This window comes from Pogoniulus pusillus, chromosome 11 (assembly GCF_015220805.1).
Source record: "Pogoniulus pusillus isolate bPogPus1 chromosome 11, bPogPus1.pri, whole genome shotgun sequence".
NCBI classification, from domain to species: domain Eukaryota; kingdom Metazoa; phylum Chordata; class Aves; order Piciformes; family Lybiidae; genus Pogoniulus; species Pogoniulus pusillus.
Window position 1 is genome coordinate 26,716,706 of NC_087274.1, and position 16,565 is coordinate 26,733,270.

General features: G+C 42.3%; 1 protein-coding gene across 6 annotated transcripts in view; it reads right to left on the bottom strand.

Annotated features, from left to right (window-relative positions):
- The window catches only part of ZFYVE28 (zinc finger FYVE-type containing 28), a 127,333-nt gene that overhangs the window by 62,999 nt on the left and 47,769 nt on the right, over positions 1 to 16,565 (bottom strand). For all 6 annotated transcript variants that reach the window (XM_064151574.1, XM_064151573.1, XM_064151572.1 and 3 more), the window contains exon 2: positions 8,213 to 8,353. In XM_064151574.1, coding sequence (XP_064007644.1) covers positions 8,213 to 8,353 — 141 coding nt within the window. The remainder of the gene's footprint in view (positions 1 to 8,212; positions 8,354 to 16,565) is intronic.

The following is a 16,565-nucleotide window of genomic DNA, read 5'->3' on the forward strand; positions in this document are numbered from 1 at the left end:
CACAACCTCTCTGGGCAGCCTGCTCCACCCCACCACCCTGATTGTAAAGAAATTCCTCCCTATGCTGAGGTGAAACCTTCTCAACATGAAGAGAAACTTCTTTCATCATGAATTTAAGCAACTAGTTGATTGGATAGGGCTGGGTGATAGGTTGGACTGGATCATCTTGGAGGTCTCTTCTAACTTCGTTGATTCTGTGATTCCAATTTAAATGCTGTGTTATTGCCCCAGTCCAGCAACATTTACTGCATTTTGTGTTCAACTGCAACATCAAAGCTTCTCTTCCTGAAGTGCCTTTGCTGGTACACCCTCACAAGGGCACCAAACACTCCAGACATCAGACTTACTAATGGAAATGTGGATCTTACCCTCTGCTTATATTCAAAATCTATTATGCATACACTAAGCAATTACACCTCTCCAAGAGGGATTATTGTTATATGAGGTGGTGAACAGCAGCACACCAATTCTCAAGAAAAAGAGGTCACAGATATTTGAGAACAGCTTCCAATAAAAGTTCTTTAAAAGAGATGGAGCATTTAAGTATTAGCTAAACCGACATTTTTCACTAAGCCAGTGTGAGCTCTTTTGACAAATGACATTTAAATTTAACTTACATCTGTTCTGAGCATCTCTGCCTCTAACACGAAGACCTAATCATGGAATTAATTTCCCTCTTTTTTTACTACCCACCCAAATATAGCTTTCAGTAAATACAAGAGGAATCCCTGTTTACAGAAGGGCTATTAATAACTCAGATCAACTTGAGAGACTGAGGTACACCATCATTATGGAGCATTATCCTCTCTCTGCAGGAAAAACGTATTTTTGGATCTCAAAAATCTAAGTGGTCATGGTGCTGCCATCAGAAATAGATCTGTTTTACTCCTCCACGCTGAAAATCCATTAACTATTATTAGACATGACTATCCTAACTTCAAACTTGTACTGCAAGACTGGTCTCAGTACAGGGCTTTTTACTCAAGCCTCTCATTTATCAGTTAAAAAATATCTTAAGAACTCTGTCTTCAGTGAAACAAAATATTACTAGATAAACATCATGGGTACAGACAGGCTCTTGAGATACACATATACTTAAGCCTTTTTCAAGATGTCTAATGTTAGAAGGCAAACATTTTAGAGTCATTTGAGAGTAATCCAGTAAGTAACCTGGTGCACTAACATCCCCTTTTCACACATTCACAGCAACAGAGAAGTAAGAGACAGGTGCTTTGAGCATGGGCATCTGCTGCAGTAAGCACAACATGGCCTTTCTCCTCCACAAGTGCCAGGGAACTGCCTTCCTACCATGGCACAGTGATCCCCAAACTGTCCTAACAAGGTACTTCAAGATTTCACAAGCACAAAAAAAACATAAAAGCTTTTAGTCTGGCACATCACCTTCTTGGTAATACCCCAAAGCTGCATGACAGCTGAGACCAGTGGTGGGAGGCAGGCCACATAATCCTGACTTGCTGCCACCTTTGTTTTGCCTTCCCCTGTTGCTGAGCTAAAGCATCCTGCATCCTCAACACTCAGTGCCGGACTGGCACAAAGCCAGCTTTCCTCTCCACGGTTCTCTGCTGCAAATTAATTCCCTGACCTGCAGTGCACAGCATTTCCAATCCACTCTGCCCACAGCCTTAGATAACAGGCAGCTCCTCCAAATGACCTATTTGATCCATACAAGCAAGTGGAAACTCATGAAAAAGCATGTTAACGTGGGGTACTACAACTGTTGTACACAATGTTCCCATCCTGCTTCCAAAGAAAAAACATCTTCAAATATTAGTCACTCTCTACATAAGATCAGATATGAACCAACCACTCAGGAAAGAAATAAGATTCCTGTCAGCTGATAGAGTTGTACTGATGGTCCCACTCATTAAAGCAAGAGAGATGTTTAGGTACTGGAACACGTTCAGAAAAGGGCAACAAAGCTGGTGAGGGATCTGGAGCACAGCCCTGTGAGGAGAGGCTGGGGGTGTGCAGCCTGCAGAAGAGGAGGCTCAGGGCAGAGCTCATTGCTGTCTACAACTACCCAAAGGGAGGTTGTAGCCAGGTAGGGATCAGTCTCTTCTCCCAGGCAAGCAGCAACAGAACAAGAGGACACAGTCTCAAATTCCAGTCTCAATTCGCACCAGGGGAGGTCTAGGCTGGATGTTAGGAGGAAGTTCTTGACAGAGAGAGTTATTGCACTGGAATGGGCTGCCCAGGGAGATGGTGAAGTCACTGTCCCTGCAGGTGGTCAGGAAAAGACTGGATAAGGCACCTAGTGCCATGGTCTAGTTGATTGGACAGGGCCAGGTGCTAGGTCAGACTGGATGGTCTTGGAAGTCTCTTCCAACCAGGTTGATTCTATGATTTCATGAAAGAATTGACAGGCCTGTGTGTTTCAAAAAAAAAAAAACATTAGAAGCTTTCCCTCACACATGCCCAAAGAGCTACCAGACATCAACTGTTTGAAGATGGCAGGTGGCACACAGAAGACATCTGTTGGGGCAGTGCAACTCACACAGGTCATCATTACTGAGAGTAATAAAATAACAAATGTTATAATCAATTATAAACCAAGTGAACTGGAGATGAAACTCCACAGGGGAAAAAAAGTTAACTTATGAGCTCTATTATCACAGACAAACAGTTGAGCAGAAATGTGCATTGTCAAGATTAATCTCTAAGTCCAGACATCACTTCAAAAAAGCTTTTCTTCTCACTTTTGCCCTCTTCTCTAAACTGGCACTGTCTCCACTTCAATTAAATTGGAATAAGTTTCTCACAAGAAGGTTTGGCTCACTCTAGCATCAGTCAACTGCCCTTCAGGCCTGGATTTCTGGTTTGCCTACACCTGCATCAAGACTCTTCAATACAAATCTTAGGAATATTTCTCTGAAGTCCACCAGCCCTGATGTGTTTCAGAAAGAGCCTTGCAAACACGTACAATTCAGGACAAGAGCACAATCCCCTTGTCACTGTCAAGCACTGAGTAATACCCAGCTCAGCAGGCTGGAGAGGACCTGCTTCTGGTTCCTACTTCTTCCCTCAACTTAAAAAACAATATCTTTGTCTACAACAGTTTCTAAACCTCAGGAAAGCGCAGGCTTCATCCAATCAACTTCTCCCCTGGATCTCAACAGCTATCCTTCTGTCTCCATCACTGACCTCAACCAGCAGAGCTAATATAAGGGTTGCAAATTAAAGAGGATGGCAAGACTTTGTCATCACTTCAACTAAAAGTACTACTGGCTCAGACCACACCGTTTAACCTCTAGATCAATTAACAAAATAACATCAAGAAGAGATCCTTGCCAACCTCTAACAAATCATTAGGTGTCAGAATCCAGCAGGGAGTTTCTCACAGCTTTAAGTCTAACTTTAGGGGGATCTGTTTCTGCCTAATTCGACAAGAAAATGTTCTTCTATGGACAGATTCAATCAAATGTGAAAATCTTGCACCTCTGAACTGCCTCCTTGTTCACAGGGCTTATGAGGCATGCTCCCAGTGTGCTTGTCAAGAATGGTCATGAATAGAGTCAGTATCTCTCAGATAACTCCCTGCCAATCCACTATGAAATGTCATTGTCCTAGGAGTTATTCAACAGCTCCACACAGATCTGTTCATCAAGGGTTGCTCATTAACGTGACTTGCTTTGTAAGAATAGCTCTCTCAGCACAGATACAACTCAGATAAAGACCTGAGGAAAAAGGTGTCTTTTTTTCCTAGAGAGTCCTCATGCTCATGAACTTGAGCTTATCAGATAATAGGAGACCTTCAGCTGAGTTTTTCACATCTGTCATCAAAAGCCACTTGACATCAAAGACTGACAAAAGGCCCAAGGCCATTCTGCAGTGTAAGCATCGGGCAGCAAGGCCAGCTTCAGAAACCAGCCTCTTATCTCACCTTCTCCAGGCTGCCATACCACCACTCCCAGCTTACTTTTACAGGGCAGAGTGAACAGTTTCAGGGCAGTGATCCACAGTGACCTGGCTCATTCTGTTGCTAAAGGACACAGAACAACTCCACAAGTGTATCAGTACAGCTGAGTATGTGGGTTCCCAGAGATCTCAAGCTGACCGTAGCTTATTTGAACTGGCTGTGGATCAGGATCATAGAATCATTTAGGCTAGAAAACAGCTTTAAGATTGAGTGCAGCCCTTACCCTAACTCTACCAAGCCTGCTGTTAAACCATGACCCTAAGCACTATGTCTACATGCCTTTCAAATCCCTCCTGGGATGGTGACTCTATGCCAGGGCAGATTTAGGCTGGAGGTGAGGAGAAAGTTCTTCACTGAGAGAGTCATTGGACACTGGAATGGGCTGCCCGGGGAGGTGGTGGAGTCGCTGTCCCTGGAGCTGTTCAAGGCAAGGTTGGGCGTGGCACTTGGTGCCATGGTCTAGCCTTGAGCTCTGTGGTAAAGGGTTGGACTTGATGATCTGTGAGGTCTCTTCCAACCCTGATGATATTGTGTGACTCTACTTCCCTGGAGAGCCTGTTCTAGGTCTTATCAACCCTTTCAGCAAAGGGATTCTTCCAAACATCCAATCTAAACCTCCTCTAGTACAACTTGAGGCCATTTCCTCTCATTCTGTCACTCTTTATTAGAGGAAAGAAATCAACATCCACCTGGTTCCATGCTCCTTTCAGGGAAGTGTAGAGAGCAAGGTGGTCTCTCAGCCTTCTCCTCTCCATACTAAACAATTCCAGGTCCCTCAGCTGCTCCTCACCACAAGCTGTTCTCCAGACACTTCACCAGCTTCATTGACTTTCTCTGGACCTGCTACAGCACCTCAGTATTCTTCCTGTAGTGAGGGGCCCAAAATTGAACCAAGTACTCAAGGTGTGACCTCACCGGTGCTGAGCAAACCCCAAGAACGTAGATTTTGTATACTACATACTTACAAATAAACCCTGGACCTTTCTCTGACCCATATAAAAAGCTTGGTTGGCTCTGCAGGGGGAAGAACTGTGTACCTGAGGTAATCCTGCTGCTGTTCATCTCAACACCACTATTCAAAGTGTTGAAAAAAAACCCCACTGCTCTGTAAAAATTGGACATCCAGCATGAGTGGGAAGATGACACAAGCAAAAGGTAAGCATTCTTAAATAGACACAGCAACACTTCCTGCATAATTCATTTCACACAAGTATTTCCCAAAGCCTTTAAAATGAGTTTTTTACGTCTGTGAGCAGTGCAAGAGCATGCACTCAAAGTTTACCACCCAATGCCTGCTCTCCAACACCAAATATCCCCTTATCACAAGCTGTTGTCATATCCACCAGCTTGATACTCTCTGAAGCAAGACGAACTTGCTAATACATATAGCTCTTTTGAACAGGATTTTTTTTCTCAACAGACTGTCTTTATGTCTGTATTTGGAACATGTCCAGAGAAAGGTGACAAAGCCTGACAAGGCCTATGAGGAGAGGCTAAGGAAGTTGGAGGTGTGCAGCCTGGAGAAGGCTTACGGGGGACCTCATTGCTGTCTACAACTACCTGAAGGGAGGCTGTAGCCAGGTGGGGTTGGTCTCTTCTGCCAGGCAACCACCAACAGAACAAGGGGACACAGCCTCAAGTTGTGCCAGGGGAGGTCTAGGCTGGGTGTTAGGAGGAAGTTCTTCACAGAGAGAGTGATTGGCATTGGAATGGGCTGCCCAGGGAGGTGGTGCAGTCACTGTCCCTGGAGGTGTTCAAGAAAAGCCTGGCTGAGGCACTTAGTGCCATGGTCTAGTTAATTGGCTAGGGCTGGGTGCTAGCTTGGACTGGATGATCTTGGAGGTCTCTTCCAAGCTGGTCGATTCTATGATTTCATCCACCAAAAACATTGTGTTGCAATCAGCCAATACAAAGCCTTTAAAGCAGAAAACTTTGAGGCAATCATTGGAACTGCATACCAGAAAAGGAACTTGGTAGCCATGACTGAAGTTTCTTTCCCTGTATCAGTTAAACTGACTGAACAAACTACCATAACAGATAAGTCTATTTTCCTCCTACCACCTTGAACTCGAGACATGCAATTAGTAGTTTAGTTAAATCCCACACTAACAATCACAACGGGGCAGTCTGAAATGTACAACTCCAAAAGATTGTGATCCCTGTTTCCAATATGTAGAAGCACCTGTGGCACTCCAAGCATGATGTGGAGATAAACATCTAAAGGCTTTTCTTGAATAAAATAAACTTAATTATGACAACTGGACACACAGGAAGACAAAGTTACACAAGATTCCATGAAATCTTCTTCATAATAATCCATTATTCATATCTGAAACAGATGTACACTGAGTGTTCAGTGTTGTATCCCTTGAAAATAGATTAAATAATTCACTGTTTATAAATTATTTCCAATAGGAAAAGTCAGCCTTAATTTTAACTTTCAAGTATGTTAAGGTCACAATGAAAATTACATTTCACTGCTAAGAACTGTCTTTCAAAAAAGAAACATAAACCATAATCTGTCCTATCATACTTCTCCAGCATTGAAGAAAAATTAAATGAAAGGGGTTTTTCATGAGATGAAGTGAAAAAGCTGCTAACAGTAGAAAACACTTAATCCCCAAGTACAGTAACATCACCAAGTAACCAATTTGCTCATCTTGTTAATCTTGCTAACATGGTCCTACCATGTGCATATGGAGGGAAGAAGGCAAACTGCAGCATGTTTGAGTCATGAGACTACATAAACAATTCAGTGGCTCATACCAGAATTTATCCTCCTTTGCAACTGAAATTTGAAAGAAGAAATTTAGCAGAGCTGGCAGCAATACTCTGATGGCACCGCTGAAGAATGTGGAAGACCATAAAGCCCTTGATAGTCACACATGTCACAACACATTAATTCCTACACAACTGGATGGATCTAGTGCAGTCCCATACTTCACAAACACTGAGAAAAGTCAGCTTTAACATGACCTGGCTCCACTGTCCTCACTTAGCCTTCCGGTGCCCTGGGAGTGACACAGGTGTCTCTCGGGTTCACAATGCCAATGTTCAGTCAAGATACCAACAAGTCATCTTTTCTTAAACTAAAAATATCTGACCTAGGGCAGAGAGCCCTCCATTAAGAAATGAAACATTTTATCTTGGAAAGAGAGTATTAAGACACTTGATACCTAAAAATTAGGAGCCTTCTGAAGTCAGGTTGTCTTTCACAATGAAAACACTACAAGTTGTAATTTGAACAAAATTGTGACATCTGGACTTGAATGAAAGAGCATAACCTGAATCACAGATAAAATACTATTCTTGCTCTCCTGATGTTTTCATTTTTCAATGGATGACTGAGTGCTTTCCCATAGGAGCTGCCATGCAATGACTATGGTCATTGCGAGCAGATGGTGCAGTACAACCCAAAACCAGTCACTGTTTTTCTGGAGTGTGACTAGCAAGTCAGGTACCAACACATAGCACAAAAGGAGTTGCTACCTCTACAAGTTTGAATGTTGTGACTGAAAAATCTGGTTAGAACAGCATACAGTGTGACAAGAAGTTACACTTTCACAACTGCTTTTCAGTTTCTTAGTGAGAGTCACAAAACCACACAAACTACCAAAACAGACTTTGGTGAGTTGTGTTTTGCAGTCTCTGGCTCTTCTCCCTCAAAGTACAATCAGAACTTCAGCAGTCTCCAGAATATTTTCGGTTTGGTGAACTATATTACACAACAGGAACTCAGACCAAATCATACTTTGGAAATAAATTTATAGATAAAACTCCTCTTTTGCTTGATTCCTAAGCAGTTCCCCTTATCTTCCAGACTATTGGCATGAATCAGATAACATTCTTTCCAGAACAGCAGCAAAGGCAGCAGCTTTCTGCATGTAGTTCATTCCCTAATGAAAAGCTACCAGATTCATGAGGTACAAAGGCTGAGCAGCTACAAGAGACACAGCTGCTTTGTATTGCCTGAAAGAATGAAATCATCTTCATTTTAGGAAGCTCTGTAGCCTCACTGTATGTAAAAGGAAGTCCTTAAAGCATACTCTTATTTAAGAGAAAGCATCAACAATCTTAATTGAGATGCAATAGACTTAATTTGTGGATAGCATTTACAAAAACATACTCTTTCAACTGAGGCAAGTCACACATCTATCAAAGGGTCACTGTAAAGGGATTTGACAACAGAAGTTTATTAACACAATAAATAAGAATGTGATACATTCAGTGGACACAAAGCCACCTACAAAACCATGGAGGTGCTATTTTGATTACCTGACAAGAGCGAAATTGGTTGACTAGCAGCGTGCATCTCTGTGGGTCTTTCCTGCCATCCAAACTGTCCAGTTCAGCTGCTACTTGATTTAGTTCCTCATCAGCATAGTAGAACTGAGCAAGGAGCTGTGGGTCTGTTCTCTGGATTGAAGACAAGAGACAATACACAATCTTATGTTGGCAAATAATAAATCCAATTCAGCTTTTTTTTCCTTAAATAGAACAGATGAGGTGTTCAAGAAAAGCCTGGATGAGGCACTTAGGGCCATGGTCTAGTTAACTGGATAGGGCTGGGTGTTGAGTTGGACTGCATGATCTTGGAAGTCTCTTCCAACCTGGTTGATTCTATGAGTGTGGCAGCATGGAAAAGAGTAGTCTTGAGATACCTCTGCATAGACGCAACTTTCCCCACCTTTAAGAAGAAAAAATCCCACCTCTCAGAAACTCAGAGCATTACACAGCTATCATCCTTCCCAAAATCACCTCAGCATTCTCACTGCTTGTAGTAAAATTATTTGGTGAAGCAAGCAACCAGATCACAAGTTTTGTTTATTAAGCAAAAGCACACTGCAATTTTAACCAAACCAAGACAGTTGTTTGCCAAGTTACAACCAACCAACCCGCCTCAAATCAGACGTTCTAACAGCACCCAGACTACACTACATGGATCTAGTTCACAGAAACTCAAAACATGGAAGAAGAAAAAAATTACATAGGGAAGGAATTCCAAATAAAGGAAACTACCAGGTAAAAATAAAATGTTTTTGTAAGCCAGCAAAAATGATTAATGAATAGCAAATAACAGAAACTACCAAATAGGAACACATTTTAAATGACACCTGATGAAGAAGTGCAAGATCGTTACATCAGAACAAAGCATGTACTAGCAGAAAGAAGAATAGCAGTGAAGAAATAATTCAGCAGCAAACCAGATGATCAACATGTGGTAAGCATCACCAGATGGAAGAAATAACACAGGACATAAAGGTACAACAAGAAACTATGTTGTGAACCATAACTTTTTTTTTGGAAATGACAAAACATTTACAGTAGTAGAAAAGAATGAAATACCAAAGCTCTTCAGGGACAGGCATATGGATGTAGTGGGATCAGAAATGCTGCTTTTAGTGAAGCACAGGTTTAAAGTTCTAGCAGAGGCAAAAATGGTTGGGCTCTATCTTAAACGTCTTTTCCAGCCTAGCCAACTGTATGATTCTGTGATTAAGGGACTTCGGAGAGCTGAACTTCATCCTTCACACACCCAAGCCTGAAAGACACAAGCTGCCTGTAACCAGACCAAGATTAGTTGCAATCTTCCACCAAGAGGAGCACAGGTTCACAAGTGGTGAGAGCACAACAAATGCCTATAGGAACAGTCGACAAAAGAGCTGTTATTTTTGTTTCATACTTCAAAGAAAAAAAAAAATCAACAGAAGGCACCACAACACACCATTAAACTCACTATTTTAGTCCACACAAGACTGTGGAAGAATTCTTTCAGGCTTTCATAGCACAGCAGCATTGAAACACACACAGCTGTTTAGTCCCTGAAAAAGAACAAGAGCACAAACAGCTTTTGAAGAGAGCAGTGTACACCCTGAACACTTGACAGGATCAAGGAGCTAACTGCTGCATGTATTTTGTTGGCCTAAGACTTCAGAAAAAAGATTTAGTCTTATGAAGTGATGCTAAATATACCCTCAGCTTTCCATGCTGAACACCAGTCAGCAATTTAACGACACAGCCACAATCCTCCCTGAAAAACAGAGGCACCCACTCCTGTTCCTACAGCCTTTATTGGTGTATGAATAGAGTGACTCTAAGGCTACCTTGAACGCTGCCGTGGGCTGCCACACTGCCCAGTACCTCCCTACATGGCTACCTCAGTTTCTGAGGCAAGCCAGAAATTAAACATCTTTCCAGGCAGTTGCAATGTAGTAATGAAAGGTTAGTCCTAACCAAGCACTCTCTACAGAACTGAAGAGCATTTCCAGGCACAAGCTGCTTTCTCTTAATCCTCTCACTGCTGTCCTTTAATAAAGTTTCAGTGTAAGATGCCAGGCATTTACAGTCTTGAATAATGCCCTCTCTATAGCCATGATATAAAGCTGCCTATGGAGAAGGATAAAGCTCAAAGTATACGGTCAGGCAAACAAACAAAACTCAGAATCATCATCATAAGAGAGTGATAATTGAACTATTAAATTCAATTTTGTTCGGCTCCACATCTCTGTATTTACAAAGCAAGGCTCAGTAAAGCATCTTTTAATGTTTCCCCTACCCAATTACTTCTACTCCAACTTTACATGCTCCATCCATTAAAACTTTCTAGACAAAGCTGTTAACCGAAGATGCAGAAGCTGATGTGAAGCAGGGGAGCAGGCTGCCCAGAAAGGCTGTGGAGTCTCTTCTGGAGGCATTCCCAACCCATCTGGGCACGATCCTAAGCAACCTGCTCTGTGTGACCCTGCTTCAAGAGAAGGGTTGGACTACACGATCCCCAGAGGTCCCTTCCAACCCCCATCATGCTGGGATTCTGTCAACTGTGGCAAACCTTGATTGCTTATTTATAAGCATCTAAACTGCACTGCAAAATAAGGCAATTTATTAAGACTGGTCTCAAACACAACAAGCAAGACTGAGATACTTAGCTCCCATGTGGCTGATCTTTTAAATTGGAAGAACAAAAGTTTTGAGTTCCCTCTGGTGCGTTGCTTGGTGTGGATTAGCAGCGTGTTCAATTCACTGTGTCAATCACGTATGGTCTCAGGCCAGTCAAAGCTGCAGGCACCTCTAAATCTCTTAGCAGGGGGTCTTTGAAAACAAGTAACTACAGCTTTCCTAATTCAATTTGTTCCAACTGGTAGCAGAAACGAAGGGACAGGCTCATGCTCAGTGCTGACTTGCACTTGTTTATGCAAAACATAGTTCAAATACATCCTTTCAAGTTACTTAGAATTATTATTCCAGGCTCCAAGCTCTTTGAGTGGGTCCAGAGGTGGCCACAGATAAGAGGACTGGAGCAGCTCTGCTATGCAAACAGGCAGAGAGATTTGGATTTGTTGGGCCTGGAAAAGGGAAAACTCCAGAGAGACCTCAGAAGATTTGAAGAGGGGTACAGGAGAGCTGGGGAGGGAGTTTTGACACAGACACATAGTGACAGGATGAAGGGTGATGGCTTCTAACTGGAAGAACCTGGGTTGAGATTAAATATGAAGAAATTCTTCCTTATGACAGTGCTGAAAGCACTGGGACAGATTGCCCAGAGAAACTGCAGAGACTTGAAACCCAGCCGTGTTCTAAGCCAGGTTGGATGGGACCTTTGAGCAAGCCTGTGTCCCTGCCCATGGCAGAGGGTTGAAACTGGATGATCTTGGAGATCCCTTCCAACTCAAACCAGATTAAGATTCTGTGATTGGTAACTGGTCATGAGGACAGATAAAAAACAAGCACTGTGTGAAAAGCTACAGAGCTACAGTTTGCTTAAAGCTTTGCCAGCTGCTCTCTATTTATCCACAGAACAGTGTTACCTAAGGAAGGCAGACAGATAAACAACTTGGTAGCACAATAAAAAGGCTAACAGCATCTTAAGAATAAAAAATACACACTAAAAATAAGCAGTGAGATAATTATTTATTGGACAACAAAAACCAGGTGACTAAGGCTGTGCTACACTAACAGTCTCTCCAAACACATTATAGTGTGTAAGGGAATCTTTGCTTCCCTTACAAAAGAGCATAAAACCAGTCCCCACAAATGACAATCTAGTAGTCAGAGCTACTAGAGTAACCAATATTGGAGACCACCACGCAGTCAGTTTTCACTCATGATGGATGAAGTCACTGCAGAGTTTCTATTTTTGAACATTCATCACACTAATCTAGAAAAGCATGTGCTCAAATCCATATTCCGTGGGGGAAGCACATCAGCATATGCTGAACAACTAACACTTAAGCTTTCAGCCACTTTCTCTGATGAAGGGAAGTGCCCTGCAGCTGAGCAATTTCTAGGAAAAAAAAAAGTTGCAGGAAGAGAAAAAGGGAGGTTGCTGTGGAGAAGTCAACACCTTAAGTAGGCATGAAAAGTGATGGAGCAGCCACTTCTTCCACATGAAGAGCAGGTAATCCACAATGCCACCTCTGTGCCCACCCTCTGGCAAGCTATTTTTAAATTAATCTTCCCCAGGTGAAGTCTGTTTTGGCCATGGCAATAACTGGCAAATAATCTCCCTGTTTTTACCTTGACCCATGAGCCTGTTGAGCAGTGAGTGCAGCCAAGTGGGCACCAACAGCTAATAAAGGTCAACCTACTACATTGAGCTTGCAAAACACTGCCCCTTCCTGCAGCCAATATCTCAGAGTTTGACTTCAAGATAACCACATTTCATTCTCAGCTGCTGCAAGAACATCATATTTAAAGACCAAGTCACTGTCCCTGGAGATGTTCAAGAAAGGACTGGCTGAGGCACTTAGTGCCATGGTCTAGTTCACTGGATAGGGCTGGGTGCTAGGTTGGACTGGATGATCTTGGAGGTCTCTTCCAACCTGGTTGATTCTATTAACTCAGAAACAGCAAATTCAGCTTGTCAGGATACACTTTCAATGGACAAACCACTCTTTGAATGCTTTTATGCAGTTAGCTTCAGGTTTGTTCAGATTTCTGAATTTAAACTCCAAAAAGACACTAAGGATCTCTTCAAAGAAAACAGATTCCGCAGCGTCTTCAGAGATTTGTCACCTATCCAGAGAAAGAGCACTGCCCAAAGTCCCTGGGCATCTTCATCAACCACATTCAGCTCCAGTAAAGCCTCTCCTTAGAGAAATGCTGTGGCACTGGGAAGTAGCACCCAACTACTACTTCTCCAGTAATGCAAACCATCATGCTGCGCTACATGCTTGCACAGCTTTCTGCATTAGAAGCCTTTTCAACCCACTGCACCTACATTACAACATGTTTTATGGATGTGTCTAAACATTTACAGCAATTCCTGAACACTGAGGCAAATAATGATCTCTTCTTGGACATGTCCTCCATGGTAATGCCTTTCTAATTACTAGTCTGCTATACCTTTTTTTTCCCCCTTTCAGAATCAGGCTTCTAAAGGGAAAATCACCTTAAATACATCAAAAGTAACATACAAAACCACCCTACAGCCAAAGAAAGCCACCCCAATGAACAAACCCCAACCCAAACCTAATAAAAACTTCCCTAAACCCCAGTTTGTGCAGCTGAAGCATTTATTTGGAGCCTCTTTTCAGTTGCATTTGGTTTAGCATGTACAACATAGTTGAATCCCCATCCCTGGAGATATTTCAATGAGGCCAAAATGTGGTGCTCAGGAACGTGGTTTAGCAGCAGACTTGCCAGAATTAGAGAATGGTTGGAGTGGATGAACCTGAAGGGCTTTTCCAATCACAAATGTTCTATGATTTTATATCCCAATAGGATTTTTAACTCTCCTGGGTCTGTAGATCCAGTATTCTTCTCATGCTAAGCAGTCCTGGTAGAGAAATAAATTTCACCTTGTTGTTCAGTCCTGACCTGTTTTGGACAGCCTATTTTTTTACTTCTGGATCATGAAATAAATGTCTTAATCAGGGCACAGACAAAACTCTAACTAGAGGAACACTTGACCTACCAACAAGTTCAGGCCTGCTGACTATAAAACAGTTACTCCCTAGTCTTCCTCATGTAATAACAGGCATAGCACATTCTTTAGGTTTCTTTCTACTGACAGCATAACTTGAAATTTCTTTGCCTCAGCAATCTTGTTTATGATGAGTCTGAGGCGTCCTGTACTGTAATAAAAAGCCCAATCCTCCGTGTAAAGCTGCTCATATATAAACTCATTTGCCTTGTAGGAGGCTTTCCATAAGCTCAGGTTGAACACCTTGCCAGATGTTCAGGATTTAACTACCCTGGCACTGTATCAACAGCACAATCAATCACTGCAACAAAAGATTTCATCATGACTTGGTTCCCAAACACATCTGTTCAAGCTCAGTGATGAAAGAAACTACTCTTATGGCCCTCAGCACAGAAACTTCTCCCAGTTTCTGTCACCTGATGGCAACTTCAAATGGATGTCTGTGTAAATATATCTCTTGATCCTATTCCTACTATATCAGTTAAATCATATAAATGACTAGCTTAGAGTTCCATAATCAAACTGAGTTTCCTATTCTGTTTGCTAGATAACAGCAAGCTTCAGCTGATGTCTGTCCTGGGCTTACTAACTACAGCACCTCTGTGTGGAGGTTCATCCATGCCTAACAACCATGCACTCAAGACAGTCATTCAGTTGGGATATTTACCACCATCTCTCTGCAGAAAGTTCCCGTCTCCTTTTAGGCAGAGACCTACCTAAAGTTTTAGGGTGCTTTTAGAACATCATTGCTTCAAAGGAGCTGATACTGAGATTAGCATCCTTTACCCAAGCATGCTTGAACAGGGATAATGGCTTTAAAAAAAAAAAAAATGACCAAAGCAAGGAGAGAAGAGCAAGGCTACACACTAACCACCAGCAGAACAACAGAAAGGCCACAAAGGACTGTAAACAATGCTGAAAACGTTTGAATCATCCATCCAAAAATAACTAAGTGTTCAAATACAGAAAAAGCTGGAAAACAGCGTGCTAACAGGATGCCAGTGGATGGGAAGAGGCTCTCCTGTGTGCCTGCCCTAGGCTGAATTAATTGGTTTTGCTCAATAAGATGTTCCTGGGTCTTTTCAGATAATACCCTCAAGGTCTGTCCTTGGTCTCCTGGTCACACAGAAAGTCTCTCCTGGGAAACAAATTTGTTTGTACAGCTACTCCTGCTTTCTGTGCTAGCTCAGCACACAGGTCTACTCTGACCATTTCTCATCAGCATGCATGTTGGATAAGCAGTAGCAGTCTTCAGTTATTTCCCTTTCCCCAGCCAAAATAGTTCCTTTTAAACCAAGGCACAGAATGGACAAGAGCTAAGCCGAAATTAAATACATAAATGTTTGTGTTATGTATTTTCCTAACACGGACAGTTCCTCTATGAGAGGAAAAGTTAACACACACCTCTCTCCCCCCCCAGAAAAGCAACCTCCAGAACCCTCTAGTCACTACATTTTTGATTCATACAATAATTTAAAAATCACATATTAGCTCTTCTGGCAAGATCAAGTTTCTCAGGTCTGTCTGCTATCTGTTTAGGTAATTAAAAATCCAACACAATTATGATACTGCCTATTTCATGAAAAGATGCTGCTTTCCCCACATTCCCACAGTCAGCCTTCAGAAAAGCTGTAACAAACACAGCTTATTGCCTATTCCCCTTTATCAATCAGCAACATCACTTTGACATCCTAACTGCACATGTTCAGATGCTCCCCAAATGCATTCTGCCAATTTCTGCTTACCAAGTTTTTCCTCTAGTCCTGCTTTACAACACAAGAGGCAAAGACATGAATTGTTGAACTGCTGTCAAAAGCAAGGAAATGCATCACCTGTGATGCTTACTGCCATATTCACTATGGGCAAGAATGAACTCATTTGTCTCTGCATCAAAAAAATTAAAACCGGAATGAACACTACATTGGAGGCACCAAGAAAAGAGACATCTGATCTCTGAAAAATGAAGCATGCTGAAGCAACACAAAAATATTAACTCATACATATGCAACTGGTTTCAATTTCCATGCAGGCACCTACTGCAAGTCTTTATCAGCAGATAATAGTAATCTTCCACCAGAGATGAACTCCATTCTCCACCACCATTGCCTTACACAGGTTCAACATCCCAGCGAAGGACATGAAAATGATCACAAGGCTGGAACAGCTCTGTTATAAGGACAAGCTCAGAAAGTTGGAGTTGTTCTACCTGGAGAACAGAAGACTCTAGGAAGACCTCAAAGCAGCTTTTCAGGATTTGATGGGAGGCTATAGGGGATCTGGAGACACTTCTGAAAATGGCATGGAGTGACAGGTCAAGGGGTAACTACAAATTGGAAGGAGGTCAAGTGAAATAAGGCAGGAGGGAGAAATTCTTCCCTAGGAGAGTGGTAAGGCACTGCAACAGGCTGCCCAGAGAAGCTGTGAAAGCTCCAAGCCTGACAGTATTCAAATAAAGGTTGGATGGGGCCTTGGGCAAGCTGCTCTAGTAGGAGCTGATCCTGAATATGGCAGAGGGATTGGAGCTTGCAGGTCCATCACAACCCAATCATTCTAGCATGCTGTGAATTAAAGGCTCTGTTTAGAAAGACCCATTAACTTCAGAGATGATATTACTACATGCCAAAATTGCTCTGTGAACACAAGCACTACTCAAAATCATGACTAACATCCATAATTACAGTATGTATTGAGAAACAAAATTTATTC